This window comes from Danio rerio, chromosome 12, assembly GCF_052040795.2.
Source record: "Danio rerio strain M-AB ecotype USA chromosome 12, GRCz13ab, whole genome shotgun sequence".
Taxonomy (NCBI): domain Eukaryota; kingdom Metazoa; phylum Chordata; class Actinopteri; order Cypriniformes; family Danionidae; genus Danio; species Danio rerio.
In genome coordinates, this window is record NC_141032.1 from 6,724,563 (window position 1) to 6,741,647 (window position 17,085).

A 17,085-nucleotide genomic window follows, 5' to 3' on the forward strand; every position below is an offset into this window, starting at 1 on the left:
ACAAAGGTATTGCGATATATTTGCTCTAAAGGGACAAATCACATCCATCACCTTCGTCTTCCAGAGACACTGGAGCTATACTGAGTTCTTTAGTATTTGTAATCGTAATCTCTTGCAAAATGTGCTCCGTTAACAGGTTTACATTCATTTTATTTAATAAAGTCATGTTTTAATCCAATTATAGTCTCATCTATTTAAAAAAATAGCAAGCAGAAGACTAAAATTATACCATTTTTACAACAAAATAGCTCAAACATAAATAGTGATAAATAGTAATAATATTCATTTTCTTTTCGGCTTAGACCCTTTTTTAATTTGGGGTCGCCACAGCGGAATGAACCGCCAACTTATCCAGCATGTTTTACTCAGCGGATGCCCTTACAGCTGCAACCCATCACTGGGAAACATCCATACACACTCATTCACACACATACATTACGAACAATTTAGCTTACCCAATTCACCTATAGAAATGGAAACCGGAAACCCACGCGAACACGAGGAGAACATGCAAACTCCAAACAGAAATGCCAACTGACCCAGACGGGACTCGAACCAGTGACCTTCTTGCTGAGGTAAAAGTGCTACCCACTGCGCCACCATGCTGCCCAATAGTAATAATAGTCTCTCCTAAAGATGCATTGTGGTTTGGTGCTGATTTAAGGTTAAAAAAAACACTTTACTTCTTGAAACTTTTCTCACGATTGTAGCAGTCGCATTAAAATTATGTAGTGCCTCAAAATAATTCAGAATCATCTTTCAGAAATGTCTCGATTGTAGCACGATTTTCAGGTGCTGTGTAATATCATTGTGCCTGCTGCCGCCATTGAACTGCAGCAAAGTTCCTTGATTATTAGGCCAGAATGAGAGTATAGCTTTGTTTAGACATATCTGCCAAGAAAATAGCAACTTTTCCATTTTTTTTATCAGTCTTAGTATACAATGTAAGTACAGAAGAGTCAAGATTTAAATGGGAAAACTCATTGGTTATGTTTGTGCCAGATGCTAATGGTCTAATCTGATTCAATTATCTATGCTAAGCTAAGCTAAAAGTGCCTCCATCCAGCTTGGCTAAAAAGATTTAAACACGGTAAGACTCAACTGTTGAACTCTGGAGAGTAGTAAAATCACTCTATTTCCAAAAAAAAAAGGAAAGTGGAACCATAATTTTTGTTGTAAAATGGTGTCAAGAATCAATGGACTAGATTGATAACAAAAAAATAGATATTTACCGTAAAGAGCAAGGGGCAAATTCTGTTGTGAGGTCATTTTGGTTCTTTTTTGGGTCATTTTAATTTCTACAGAAATTAAATGACACAAAAACAGTAATCAGAAACTAGTGCTTTATTTGTTTTTCAAATGAATAAGAAGTTGTGGCACTTGTGACGGGGCAGATTTCGTTGGAACGGCCCATTCTATGTGACAAAAACAGCAGTCAAAGTTTTGGAGCTGGACTGGCTGAAGGCTGGTCAAAAGAGCACTGTAGTTTGCCAGTGATGCAGTCATATTTAACTGGCCGATGCTTGGGCTTTAAAACTCCGTCAGCTGTTGGAGAGCTGGAATGAAGCAGAGTTGGCCACAAAAAAATCCATGATTAAAGTAATATTTCAAAACCATCTTAATTAAAACCTAATGAATTATTATTTACCATATTCAATTATCTGTAAGCAGTGACTAGGCTTCCTTAGCTGTTGTCATTTGAAGAGACCTAAACAGAAGCCTTTGATGCACAACAAGAAACAGAGAAGATACATATTATCAATTGATTACAAGGATTTGCACAATGACCGTTTAATAGATGCTAAACAAATTTGTAACACTCAGATTATGCAGTAATTGAATTTGTGGTGAATTTACCTTATTAATTTATCAGTCTGCGTTGACCTTTCTTGCCCGATGCCAGTGAGGTGACTCTAACAGCAGGACAGATGCACAACAAGAAACGGATATTAGCGATTGATTAGAAGGACACACACAAACACACACACACACAGGATGAGAATTAAAATGAAGTTTAACAATCAGATTATGTGGGATCTAAATTTACCTTGGTAGTTTATCGGTGTGCAGTGACTGACTTTTCCAGCTCGTTGTCATTGAGGTGACTAATTAATTGGTGTGTAGCGACATTACTGCCTCTTGTCACAGAAGAGACTCAAACAGCAGCACAGATGCACAACAAACAGAACAATATATTAGAAATGTTCACAAGGACATGCAAAATGTTAATTCAATAGGTGCATATTTATTATGTTACATTAGGATTATGAATTAATAATGTGAGTTATTGAATTTACCTAATACTTTATCGGTGTGCAGTGACTGACTTTCCCAGCTCGTTGTCATTGAGGTGACTCAAAAAGCAGCACAGATGCACATTAAGAAAAGGAGAAGATTAATATAGGAAATTATTCAGAAGGAGGTGCACAATGACAATTAAAGAAGCTGAATGTATTTGTAACACTCTTATGGTGTAATAATGTGTGTTTAAGTTTACCCTGTTCATTTATTGTTGTCCAGTTTTCTGCTTGTTGTCACTGAAGAGACTCAAACAGCATCATCACAGATGTACAGCAACAAACAGAAAAAAGACACGCACAATGTCAATTAAAAATATGCTAAATGTATTTATAACATTCAGATTATGTAGTAATAGTGTGGGTTATTGAATTTACCTTATTCATTTATTGGTGTGTTGTGACTGACCTTTCTTGCTCGTTACCAGATGTGCAGAAACAAACAGAGAAGATAAATGGTAGAGATTGTTCAGAAGGAAATAATCATTCAGATTATATAATAATAATAATAATAATAATGTGTGTTATTGAATTTACTGTGTTCATTTCTAAGTGTGCAGCTACTGACCTTTCCTGCCTGCAGTCAATTGAAGTGACTCAAACAGTGGCACAGATGCACAACAACAAACAGAGAATAAACATATTAGTTTGTTTAGAAAGACATGCACCATGACAATCAGAAAGATGCAGAATTTATGTGTAAGATTCAGATTACCTTTCTTGCCCGATGTCATTAAAGATACTCAAACAGCATCATAGATGCACCACAAACAGACAAAATAAGTATTAGAGACTACAGTGAAACCTGATTAATAAATAGATGCAGAATACATATGCTACATTTATTTATGTAGCATAAATATGGATTACTGAATTTACCTTCGTAATTAATTTGTGTAGTGACATTTCTGCCAGTTGTCACAGAAGAGACTCAAACAGCAGCACAGATGCACAACAAACAGAACAATATATTAGAAATGTTCAGAAGGACATGCAAAATGTTGATTTAATAGGTGCATATTTATTATGTAACATTGAGATTATGAGTTAATAATGTGAGTTATTGAATTTACCTAATACTTTATCGGTGTGCAGTGACTGACTTTTCCTGCTTGTTGCCAATGAGGTGACTCAAAAAGCAGCACAGATGCACATTAAGAAAAGGAGAAGATTAATATAGGAAATTGTTCAGAAGGACGTGCACAATGACAATTAAAGAAGCTGAATGTATTTGTAACACTCTTATGGTGTAATAATGTGTGTTTAAGTTTACCCTGTTCATTTATCGTTGTCCAGTTTTCTGCTTGTTGTCACTGAAGAGACTCAAACAGCATCATCACAGATGCACAGCAACAAACAGAAAAAAGACACGCACAATGTCAATTAAAAAGATGCTAAATGTATTTATAACACTCAGATTATGTAGTAATAGTGTGGGTTATTGAATTTACCTTATTCATTTATTGGTGTGTCGTGACTGAACATTCTTGCTCGTTACCAGATGTGCAGTAACAAACAGAGAAGATACAGTAAATGTAGAGATTGTTCAGAAGGAAATAATCATCCAGATTATGGCATAATAATAATAATGTGTGTTATTGAATTTACTGTGTTCATTTATAAGTGTGCAGCTACTGACCTTTCCTGCCTGCAGTCAATTGAAGTGACTCAAACAGTGGCACAGATGCACAACAACAAACAGAGAATAAACATATTAGTTTGTTTAGAAAGACATGCACCATGACAATCAGAAAGATGCAGAATTTATGTGTAACATTCAGATTACCTTTCTTGCCCGTTGTCATTGAAGATACTCAAACAGCATCATAGATGCACCACAAACAGACAAAATAAGTATTAGAGACTATTTAGTGAAACCTGATTATTAAATAGATGCACAATACATATGTTATATTTATTTATGTAGCATAAATATGGGTAACTGAATTTACCTTCATAATTAATTGGTGTGTAGCGACATTTCTACCTGTTGTCACAGAAGAGACTCAAACAGCAGCACAGATGCACAACAAACAGAACAATATATTAGAAATGTTCAGGACATGCAAAATGTTGATTCAATAGGTCCATATTTATTATGTTACATTGAGATTATGAGTTAATAATGTGAGTAAATGGATTTACCTAATACTTTATCGGTGTGCAGTGACTGACTTTCCCAGCTCGTTGTCATTGAGGTGACTCAAAAAGCAGCACAGATGCACATTAAGAAAAGGAGAAGATACACATTGGAGATTGTTCAGAAGGACGTGCACAATGACAATTAAAGAAGCTGAATGTATTTGTAACACTCTTATGGTGGAATAATGTGTGTTTAAATTTACCGTGTTCATTTATTGTTGTCCAGTTTTCTGCTTGTTGTCACTGAAGAGACTCAAACAGCACCATCACAGATGCACAACAACAAACAGAGAATAAACATAATAGTTTGTTTAGAAAGACATGCACCATGACAATCAGAAAGATGCAAAATTTATGTGTAAGATTCAGATTACCTTTCTTGCCCGATGTCATTAAAGATACTCAAGCAGCATCATAGATGCACCACAAACAAACAAAATAAGTATTAGAGACTATTCAGTGAAGCCTGATTAATAAATAGATGCACAATACATATGTTACATTTCATTTATGCAGGATGAATACGGATAACTGAATTTACCTTCGTAATTAATTGGTGCGTAGCGACATTTCTGCCTGTTGTCACAGAAGAGACTCAAACAGCAGCACAGATGCACAACAAACAGAACAATATATTAGAAATGTTCAGAAGGACATGCAAAATGTTGATTCAATAGGTGCATATTTATTATGTTACATTGAGATTATGAGTTAATAATGTGAGTTATTGAATTTACCTAATACTTTATCGGTGTGCAGTGACTGACTTTTCCAACTCGTTGTCATTGAGGTGACTCAAAAAGCAGCACAGATGCACATTAAGAAAAGGAGAAGATACACATTGGAGATTGTTCAGAAGGACGTGCACAATGACAATTAAAGAAGCTGAATGTATTTGTAACACTCTTATGGTGGAATAATGTGTGTTTAAGTTTACCTTGTTCATTTATCGGTGTCCAGTTTTCTGCTTGTTGTCACTGAAGAGACTCAAACAGCATCATCACAGATGCACAGCAACAAACAGAAAAAAGACACGCACAATGTCAATTAAAAATATGCTAAATGTATTTATAACACTCAGATTATGTAGTAATAGTGTGGGTTATTGAATTTACCTTATTGATTTATTTGTGTGTCGTGACTGAACATTCTTGCTCGTTACCAGATGTGCAGTAACAAACAGAGAAGATACAGTAAATGTAGAGATTGTTCAGAAGGAAATAATCATCCAGATTATGGCATAATAATAATGTGTGTTATTGAATTTACTGTGTTCATTTATAAGTGTGCAGCTACTGACCTTTCCTGCCTGCTGTCAATTGAAGTGACTCAAACAGTGGCACAGATGCACAACAAACAGAGAATAAACATATTAGTTTGTTTAGAAAGACATGCACCATGACAATCAGAAAGATGCAGAATTTATGTAACATTCAGATTACCTTTCTTGCCCGTTGTCATTGAAGATACTCAAACAGCATCATAGATGCACCACAAACAGACAAAATAAGTATTAGAGACTACAGTGAAACCTGATTATTAAATAGATGCAGAATACATATGTTATATTTATTTATGTAGCATAAATATGGGTAACTGAATTTACCTTCATAATTAATTGGTGCGTAGTGACATTTCTGCCTCTTGTCACAGAAGAGACTCAAACAGCAGCACAGATGCACAACAAACAGAACAATATATTAGAAATGTTCAGAAGGACATGCAAAATGTTGATTCAATAGGTGCATATTTATTATGTTACATTGAGATTATGAGTTAATAATGTGAGTTATTGAATTTACCTAATACTTTATCGGTGTGCAGTGACTGACTTTTCCTGCTTGTTGCCAATGAGGTGACTCAAAAAGCAGCACAGATGCACATTAAGAAAAGGAGAAGATTAATATAGGAGATTGTTCAGAAGGACGTGCACAATGACAATTAAAGAAGCTGAATGTATTTGTAACACTCTTATGGTGTAATAATGTGTGTTTAAATTTACCCTGTTCATTTATTGTTGTCCAGTTTTCTGCTTGTTGTCACTGAAGAGACTCAAACAGCATCATCACAGATGCACAGCAACAAACAGAAAAAAGACACGCACAATGTCAATTAAAAAGATGCTAAATGTATTTATAACATTCAGATTATGTAGTAATAGTGTGGGTTATTGAATTTACCTTATTGATTTATTGGTGTGTCGTGACTGAACATTCTTGCTCGTTACCAGATGTGCAGTAACAAACAGAGAAGATAAATGGTAGAGATTGTTCAGAAGGAAATAATCATTCAGATTATATAATAATAATAATAATAATTATAATAATAATAATAATGAGTGTTATTGAATTTACTGTATTCATTTCTAAGTGTGCAGCTACTGACCTTTCTTTCCTGCCTGTTGTCAATTGAAGTGACTCAAACAGTGGCACAGATGCACAACAAACAGAGAATAAACATATTAGTTTGTTTAGAAAGACATGCACCATGACAATCAGAAAGATGCAGAATTTATGTAACATTCAGATTACCTTTCTTGCCCGTTGTCATTGAAGATACTCAAACAGCATCATAGATGCACCACAAACAGACAAAATAAGTATTAGAGACTACAGTGAAACCTGATTATTAAATAGATGCAGAATACATATGTTATATTTATTTATGTAGCATAAATATGGGTAACTGAATTTACCTTCATAATTAATTGGTGCGTAGGGACATTTCTGCCTCTTGTCACAGAAGAGACTCAAACAGCAGCACAGATGCACAACAAACAGAACAATATATTAGAAATGTTCAGAAGGACATGCAAAATGTTGATTTAATAGGTGCATATTTATTATGTTACATTAGGATTATGAATTAATAATGTGAGTTATTGAATTTACCTAATACTTTATCGGTGAGCAGTGACTGACTTTCCCAGCTCGTTGTCATTGAGGTGACTCAAAAAGCAGCACAGATGCACATTAAGAAAAGGAGAAGATACACATTGGAGATTGTTCAGAAGGACGTGCACAATGACAATTAAAGAAGCTGAATGTATTTGTAACACTCTTATGGTGGAATAATGTGTGTTTAAGTTTACCCTGTTCATTTATCGGTGTCCAGTTTTCTGCTTGTTGTCACTGAAGAGACTCAAACAGCATCATCACAGATGCACAGCAACAAACAGAAAAAAGACACGCACAATGTCAATTAAAAATATGCTAAATGTATTTATAACACTCAGATTATGTAGTAATAGTGTGGGTTATTGAATTTACCTTATTGATTTATTTGTGTGTCGTGACTGAACATTCTTGCTCGTTACCAGATGTGCAGTAACAAACAGAGAAGATACAATAAATGTAGAGATTGTTCAGAAGGAAATAATCATCCAGATTATGGCATAATAATAATAATGTGTGTTATTGAATTTACTGTGTTCATTTATAAGTGTGCAGCTACTGACCTTTCCTGCCTGCTGTCAATTGAAGTGACTCAAACAGTGGCACAGATGCACAACAAACAGAAAATAAACATATTAGTTTGTTTAGAAAGACATGCACCAAGACAATCAGAAAGATGCAGAATTTATGTAACATTCAGATTACCTTTCTTGCCCGATGTCATTGAAGATACTCAAACAGCATCATAGATGCACCACAAACAGACAAAATAGGTATTAGAGACTACAGTGAAACCTGATTAATAAATAGATGCAGAATGTATATGTAACATTTAATTCATGTAGCATAAATATTGGTAACTGAATTTACCTTTGTAATTAATTTGTGTATGGGCATTTCTGCTTGTTGTCAATGAAGAGACTCAAACAGCATCATCACAGATGCACAGCAACAAACAGAAAAAAGACACGCACAATGCCACTTAAAAAGATGCTAAATGTATTTATAACACTCAGATTATGTAGTAATAGTGTGGGTTATTGAATTTACCTTATTCATTTATTGGTGTGTCGTGACTGACCTTTCTTGCCCGTTACCAGATGTGCAGTAACAGAGAAGATAAATGGTAGAGATTGTTCAGAAGGAATTAATCATTCAGATTATATAATAATAATAATAATGTGTGTTATTGAATTTACTGTGTTCATTTATAAGTGTGCAGCTACTGACCTTTCCTGCCTGCTGTCAATTGAAGTGACTCAAACAGTGGCACAAATGCACAACAAACAGAGAATAAACGTATTAGTTTGTTTAGAAAGACATGCACCATGACAATCAGAAAGATGCAGAATTTATGTAACATTCAGATTACCTTTCTTGCCCGTTGTCATTGAAGATACTCAAACAGCATCATAGATGCACCACAAACAGACAAAATAAGTATTAGAGACTACAGTGAAACCTGATTATTAAATAGATGCAGAATACATATGTTATATTTATTTATGTAGCATAAATATGAATAACTGAATTTACCTTTGTAATTAATTGGTGTGTAGCGACATTTCTGCCTGTTGTCACAGAAGAGACTCAAACAGCAGCACAGATGCACAACAAACAGAACAATATATTAGAAATGTTCAGAAGGACATGCAAAATGTTGATTCAATAGGTGCATATTTATTATGTTACATTGAGATTATGAGTTAATAATGTGAGTTATTGAATTTACCTAATACTTTATCGGTGAGCAGTGACTGACTTTCCCAGCTCGTTGTCATTGAGGTGACTCAAAAAGCAGCACAGATGCACATTAAGAAAAGGAGAAGATACACATTGGAGATTGTTCAGAAGGACGTGCACAATGACAATTAAAGAAGCTGAATGTATTTGTAACACTCAGATTATGGTGGAATAATGTGTGTTTAAATTTACCGTGTTCATTTATCGCTGCCCAGTTTTTTTGCTTGTTGTCACTGAAGAGACTCAAACAGCATCATCACAGATGCACAGCAACAAACAGAAAAAAGACACGGACAATGTCAATTAAAAAGATGCTAAATGTATTAATAACACTCAGAATATGTAGTAATAGTGTGGGTTATTGAATTTACCTTATTGATTTATTGGTGTGTCGTGACTGAACATTCTTGCTCGTTACCAGATGTGCAGAAACAAACAGAGAAGATACAGTAAATGTAGAGATTGTTCAGAAGGAAATAATCATCCAGATTATGGCATAATAATAATAATGTGTGTTATTGAATTTACTGTGTTCATTTATAAGTGTGCAGCTACTGACCTTTCCTGCCTGCTGTCAATTGAAGTGACTCAAACAGTGGCACAGATGCACAACAAACAGAGAATAAACATATTAGTTTGTTTAGAAAGACATGCACCATGACAATCAGAAAGATGCAGAATTTATGTAACATTCAGATTACCTTTCTTGCCCGTTGTCATTGAAGATACTCAAACAGCATCATAGATGCACCACAATCAGACAAAATAAGTATTAGAGACTACAGTGAAACCTGATTATTAAATAGATGCAGAATACATATGTTATATTTATTTATGTAGCATAAATATGGGTAACTCAATTTACCTTCATAATTAATTGGTGCGTAGTGACATTTCTGCCTCTTGTCACAGAAGAGACTCAAACAGCAGCACAGATGCACAACAAACAGAACAATATATTAGAAATGTTCAGAAGGACATGCAAAATGTTGATTCAATAGGTGCATATTTATTATGTTACATTGAGATTATGAGTTAATAATGTGAGTTATTGAATTTACCTAATACTTTATCGGTGTGCAGTGACTGACTTTTCCAGCTCGTTGTCATAGAGGTGACTCAAAAAGCAGCACAGATGCACATTAAGAAAAGGAGAAGATACACATTGGAGATTGTTCAGAAGGACGTGCACAATGACAATTAAAGAAGCTGAATGTATTTGTAACACTCTTATGGTGGAATAATGTGTGTTTAAGTTTACCCTGTTCATTTATTGTTGTCCAGTTTTCTGCTTGTTGTCACTGAAGAGACTCAAACAGCGTCATCACAGATGCACAGCAACAAACAGAAAAAAGACACGCACAATGTCAATTAAAAAGATGCTAAATGTATTTATAACACTCAGATTATGTAGTAATAGTGTGGGTTATTGAATTTACCTTATTCATTTATTGGTGTGTCTTGACTGAACATTCTTGCTCGTTACCAGATGTGCAGTAACAAACAGAGAAGATACAGTAAATGTAGAGATTGTTCAGAAGGAAATAATCATCCAGATTATGGCATAATAATAATAATGTGTGTTATTGAATTTACTGTGTTCATTTATAAGTGTGCAGCTACTGACCTTTCCTGCCTGCTGTCAATTGAAGTGACTCAAACAGTGGCACAGATGCACAACAACAAACAGAGAATAAACATATTAGTTTGTTTAGAAAGACATGCACCATGACAATCAGAAAGATGCAGAATTTATGTGTAAGATTCAGATTACCTTTCTTGCCCGTTGTCATTGAAGATACTCAAACAGCATCATAGATGCACCACAAACAGACAAAATAAGTATTAGAGACTATTTAGTGAAACCTGATTATTAAATAGATACAGAATACATATGCTACATTTATTTATGTAGCATAAATATGGATTACTGAATTTACCTTCATAATTAATTGGTGTGTAGCGACATTTCTACCTGTTGTCACAGAAGAGACTCAAACAGCAGCACAGATGCACAACAAACAGAACAATATATTAGAAATGTTCAGAAGGACATGCAAAATGTTGATTCAATAGGTCCATATTTATTATGTTACATTGAGATTATGAGTTAATAATGTGAGTTATTGAATTTACCTAATACTTTATTGGTGTGCAGTGACTGACTTTCCCAACTCGTTGTCATTGAGGTGACTCAAAAAGCAGCACAGATGCACATTAAGAAACAGAGAAGAGAAATATTGGAGATTTTTCAGAAGGAGGTGCACAATGACAATTAAAGAAGCTGAATGTATTTGTAACACTCAGATTATGGTGGAATAATGTGTGTTTAAATTTACTCTGTTCATTTATCGTTGCCCAGTTTTTTTGCTTGTTGTCACTGAAGAGACTCAAACAGCATCATCACAGATGTACAGCAACAAACAGAAAAAAAGACACGCACAATGTCAATTAAAATATGCTAAATGTATTTATAACACTCAGATTATGTAGTAATAGTGTGGGTTATTGAATTTACCTTATTGATTTATTGGTGTGTCGTGACTGACCTTTCTTGCTCGTTACCAGATGTGCAGTAACAAACAGAGAAGATACAGTAAATGTAGAGATTGTTCAGAAGGAAATAATCATCCAGATTATGGCATAATAATAATGTGTGTTATTGAATTTACTGTGTTCATTTCTAAGTGTGCAGCTACTGACCTTTCCTGCCTGCAGTCAATTGAAGTGACTCAAACAGTGGCACAGATGCACAACAACAAACAGAGAATAAACATATTAGTTTGTTTAGAAAGACATGCACCATGACAATCAGAAAGATGCAGAATTTATGTAACATTCAGATTACCTTTCTTGCCCGATGTCATTGAAGATACTCAAACAGCATCATAGATGCACCACAAACAGACAAAATAAGTATTAGAGACTATTTAGTGAAACCTGATTATTAAATATATGCACAATACATATGTTACATTTCATTTATGCAGGATGAATACGGATAACTGAATTTACCTTCGTAATTACTCTGTATGTAGCAACATTTCTGCCTGTTGTCACTGAAGAGACTCAAACAGCAGCATAGATGCACAACAAACAGAACAATATATCAGAAATGGTTAGAAGGACATGCAAAATGTCGAATAGGTGCTTATTCAATAGGTTACATTGAGATTATGAATTAATCATGCGAGTTGATCGAGTGTGTAGTGACTGACTTTTCCTGTAGAGCCCAGTGATGTCACCGAGGTGACTCAACATAAAAAGTAGAATCCTTTAGGAGGGACCCGTACGATGTTTTCTCAATTCTCTCAGCGCTTTAATATTTGTTTGCGACATTCATACGATTAATTAATCATTTCTTAATTCAATTTACTGCGTTAATTTATCGGCCTGGCGTGACCGTGTAACTCACCGTTGTGGTTGGATGTCAAGGAGAGAACTTTCAAACATTCCAACCGTCCAACAGAGAATTCCAAAAGATCCATGGTAACGCTATTTAAATAATAATAACTTGAGGTATGTTATTATGGATTAAAACAACACGCTTTTATGCCATTTAATAAAATATAAACTCCAAAGTTGCAATTTTATTAATTAACAACAGGCTAACTTAAGGAAGCCTTGTTTAAAATCACGTGATCATATTTGATGCGCGCTCTGAAACCAAACGATTCAAACAAATAATACGTAAAGATTTTGAAGTTTCATGAAGTGCTTTAAAAGTAGCAATTAGTAACACTTATTAACACTATTTACAAGTAAGCCAAAAGACAATCAGTAACTACATCTGACGAAACCATAATGGTCTGACATCTGAAAAATCGACAAAGCTCTGCGCTAACACAGTGAAAACAGTGACGAAGAAAATCCTGAGTTGGCCTTGTTGCTGTTGGACAGGTAAGCGTACTGTATGTAAATTAGTCTACCCTCTAAAATAGTAGTTTTAGCGTTATTTACAGAAAAATACGTAAAAGTTGAACATGAAGCGTTGATGGTTGCCTGTATGTGTGTAAACAGTTTAAGAGTCAAATAAAAATAAAAAATATATATTTTTTTAAATTTCCTTCAATTTGTTGTTATTATGACTGATGCTAGTAAAAACATTAATAGGATTTGTTTTTATGACCATTTATGATAGACATTCCTGTACTCTATAACTGCACATACACTTACTGGCCACTTTATTAGGTACACCTTATTAGTATCAGGTTAAACCCCTTTTGCCCTTAGAACTGCCTTAATCCTTCATGGCATAGATTCAAGAAGCACTGGAAATATTCCTCAGAGACTTTGCTTTATAATGACATGATAGTTTCACACAGTTGCTGCAGATTTTTCGGCTGAACATCCATGATGCGAATCTCAGATTATGTAGTAATATTGTGGGTTCTCATCCCAAAGGTGCTCTATTGGATTGAGATCTGGTGACTGTGGAGGCCATTTGAGTACAGTCAACTCATCGTCATGTTCAAGAAACCAGTCTGAGATGATTTGTGCATTTTTGACATGGCACGTTATCCAGCTGAAAGTAGCCATCAGAAGATGGGAACACTGTGGTCATAAAGGGATGGACATGGTCAACAACTCTTCTCAGGTAGGCTGTGGCGTTGACACATGCTTAATTGGTACCAATGGTGTCAAGAATTATTTGAGCTACTTTTGCCTTTCTATCAACTCGACCCAGTCTGGCCATTTTTGTCTGTTCTCTGGCATTAACCAGGCTTTTGTGCCCGCAGAATTATTTTGAAATATTTTGACCAGCCGGTCTGGCAACAACAACCATTCCACGTTCAAAGTCAATTAAATCACCTTTCCCATTCTGATGCTCGGTTTGAACTGCAGCAGATCATCTTGACCATGTGACATGTCTACATGCCTAAATGCATTGAGTTGCTGCCATATTGGCTGATTAGAAATTGGCGTTAACAAGCAGTTGGACAGGTGTACCTAATAAAGTGGCTGGTGAGTGTATATTTTAAATACATAATTGTTAATGACTTATCACATTAATGATAATATCTGCTAAGCCAGGGGTTTTCAAAGTGTGAGGCGCGTTTCCCCTGGGGGGCGCCAGAGCATGTCAGGGGAGGCGCGGGAAAAATATTATATAATAAAAATATAATTATTAAGTTTAATTATTATATGTATTTTTTGTTATATTTAAACGTTTTAATTAAACAAAGCTAAAAAAAATAATAAGTCAAAAATAAGAAAACCTTTTTTACCCAGAAGGCCATAGCTGTGAATTCGCTTCTGTTTGGCAAGCCCGCCAATACAGGTATATGCCTGCTAATTCAATGGATCGATTTCTGAGACCCCCCGATTCAAAGCCTTCAAGTTCAGGGCTTAAACCCAAAAGATGACGTTATGATGATCAGTTTTTGAGTTTAGGATTTACGTGGACAGAACCAGCTGATGAACCACGACCTTTATGTGTGGTTTGTCAAAATATTTTGGCTAATGACAGCATGAGACCCGCTAAACTTCGGCGACACCTTGAAACCAAGCATGATGAGGTAGCAGGAAAACCTCCAGAATTTTTTGTGTGTGTGTGTGTGTGTGCGTGCGTGTTTGGGAGGAGGGGGGCGCCAATGGATAAGTTGTGTCAAAAGGGAGGACCACTGTCTTAGACTTTGAAAAACCCTGTGCTAAGCTAATATGTTTTAGGGTTTCATGACCTGTGTCAGAAATGGCAAGAAAAAAACAGACATGTCTTTACAAGTAAATTTGATTTATTGATGGTTAGTTGATTTACCATAATCACATTTTCACAACTCTTCACCACTCTGTAGCACTATGAAGCTCTCAGCTTATTTTTGTCCTGACGATGCCGTCCAGTTCACCCTCAAGTTCCCTTGCCAATCACTGACAATAAATTATTTCAAACAGTCTGTGATCGAAAAACAAAGTTCATACAAACAGAGTTGGAATTCAGGTATAAAAATAAGTTCTAAGTGCTTCACAAACTTTAATACTGTCACCTTTAAGGCATCTTCATATTTAACAAAAAAATGTGTCCATGTGTATTTTAACAATGCTCTCATGTTTCCCCAAATACAAAATGCATGATGTGGGGAAAATATTAGTAGCAATCCTGGAAATATCTTAGAAAATATAGCAAAACTACTAAATAAACAAGTCTCAACCATATCTATAATGTCCAGATACATAAAAACTCTGAAAGGGTTTCATCTGTTAAAACGGTCTGTACTTAAATGGAAATACTGAAAGAAAACCAACACAAAAAAAACAAAACAAACCACTTTAAATACAACCTAATACCAAAGCTTACTAATGTAATTGTCTGGGGAAAAAAGTATGTTTCACGTAGCACAATGGAATATTACTTAGTGTTTTAAAGGAGACCTATTATGCTTCTTTTAATATTAATGTAATATAAGTCTCCGGTGTCCCTAGAGTACTGTGTAAAGTTTCAGCTCAAAATACCGCACAAATTAATTATACTCTTTGAAACTGCCTCTTTTAGGCTTTGATCCAAATTGTGCTGTTTTGGTGACTGTCGCATTGAATTCGAATGAGATTGTGCTCCCACACCTTTATTTAAAAGAAGGCGGAGCCACAAATGCCTGTGCGTCAGCATAGTGGCAGATTCAAACCAGGTTATCAGTTAAAAACTGAAAATATCAAAAGAAGTGGCTCAGAAAGAGGTTGTCTGTGGAGATTATAGTGTTCATTTGTGCATCGTAAAACTCAAGAGGAGGATGGCTGCTACTCACTCAGGGCTGTCTATGCTAATGAGGAAGAGATCGTCACCAATGGGCACGTGGGAATGTCGATCAAAGTGTTTCTGTAGACTGTTTTTATGAAGTTTGATTATAAAAAATATAGTATTTTGTTTTCCATTAGAGGCTTTGTATATTCACACACTGTTGCTACATAATTGTTTAAACTAGGGCTGCACAATATAATGTTTCAGCATCGATATTGCAATGTGCACATCTGCAAGTGTTACATCACAAGATATGCAATGAGTCTTGATTATAGTTGACCAGGAGCCACAAAATTACATTTAATTACTGTATTTGTACATAATTAATATGATTTATGAATAAAAAAAAGAATTTCAAAGCGAAAATTAGATCATTTTACTTAACCACTCACAGATAATTTTGCTTGTTTTAAGCAATTACTCTTAATTTTGACTTATTTCTTCTGAAGGTGAAACAAATAATATTAAAAAAAATTTTTTTTTTTGATATTTGGACTAGAAATGAGTCACAGAAAAGCATTTGTCATTATTCAATTTCTGTAACTGAATACTATTAGACTCAGAAAATCCGGCAAACAAATAAGATATTGCGATGGGCGTTGCTAGGCCTATTTTAGGCGGGCTGTAGCCCCCCTATATTTCTACTCAGCCCCCCTAAAACTTTTGCGATTAGCTCATTAACTGTACACTAAATTATCGCCTCAGTCCCCTTTAAATTTGATATGAAAACAGCGGCAGAATTTGGCTCCTCCACAGCCGTGCAGAGCGAGAGAACAAGGTGTGTTTATCGATCACCTTAGCAATCGGGTTTCCCATCTACTGTTTCCTCAGTGCTCATCTCCTCCAGCGAAAATGTAACTCTTAACGAACATTTCGCCGTTTTTATTTCAAAACAAACTATGAATAAAAAAACACATCACAGTGCATGTGGCATTAACTAGTCTATACTATACAGTCATGCACAGAAAATATTAAACAGTGACAGAACCACTTAGTGAATGTACTCATTTTAACTGTCAGGGTCACTAACAGAGATAGATTAGAAACGTCATGTGTTGTCTTACATTATTATTTATTATAATAATTCAGGTTGTTAAATGTGTGAATTAGCCTGTAGGTTTAAAAAAATATTTTGTATTTATGCCATTTAATTAGAAAATTGGCAGTTTTATTTAGTTAATACATGAAAACATTTATTTATTTAATAATATTTATTTAATTAAATATTTATTTAATACACTGTACTGCAGTAAATAGGTTTGTTGAGCCTATTTGG

At 34.9% G+C, this 17,085-nt stretch overlaps 1 protein-coding gene and 2 long non-coding RNA genes across 7 annotated transcripts in view; 1 reads left to right on the top strand and 2 right to left on the bottom strand.

The window, feature by feature from the left end:
• Window positions 1-1,329: 1,329 nt before the first annotated feature.
• On the bottom strand, window positions 1,330-2,615 carry LOC103911899 (uncharacterized). Of its 3 annotated transcripts, XR_015503850.1 has the most exons (6): window positions 2,498-2,615; window positions 2,298-2,354; window positions 2,048-2,154; window positions 1,858-1,913; window positions 1,649-1,720; window positions 1,330-1,556 (listed from the first exon to the last, which is right to left on the bottom strand). It is a non-coding gene; the product is annotated as an uncharacterized LOC103911899 (long non-coding RNA). The 3 variants fall into 3 exon arrangements; XR_015503849.1 differs by lacking the exon at window positions 2,498-2,615 and having other exon boundaries at window positions 2,298-2,417; XR_015503848.1 differs by lacking the exons at window positions 2,298-2,354; window positions 2,498-2,615 and having other exon boundaries at window positions 2,048-2,186.
• A 9,559-nt stretch (window positions 2,616-12,174) lies between these two features.
• LOC141376752 (uncharacterized) overlaps window positions 12,175-17,085 on the top strand; it is a 30,690-nt gene continuing 25,779 nt past the window's right edge. For all 3 annotated transcript variants that reach the window (XR_015503853.2, XR_015503852.2, XR_015503851.2), the window contains exons 1-3: window positions 12,175-12,976; window positions 13,481-13,673; window positions 13,816-14,041. This is a non-coding gene — a long non-coding RNA (uncharacterized LOC141376752). The remainder of the gene's footprint in view (window positions 12,977-13,480; window positions 13,674-13,815; window positions 14,042-17,085) is intronic.
• rltgr (RAMP-like triterpene glycoside receptor) lies at window positions 14,797-15,995 on the bottom strand. The gene has a single exon (NM_001194988.1). It carries the CDS (start codon window positions 15,247-15,249, stop codon window positions 14,956-14,958), a length of 294 nt encoding a protein of 97 aa, NP_001181917.1. The 5' UTR covers window positions 15,250-15,995; the 3' UTR covers window positions 14,797-14,955.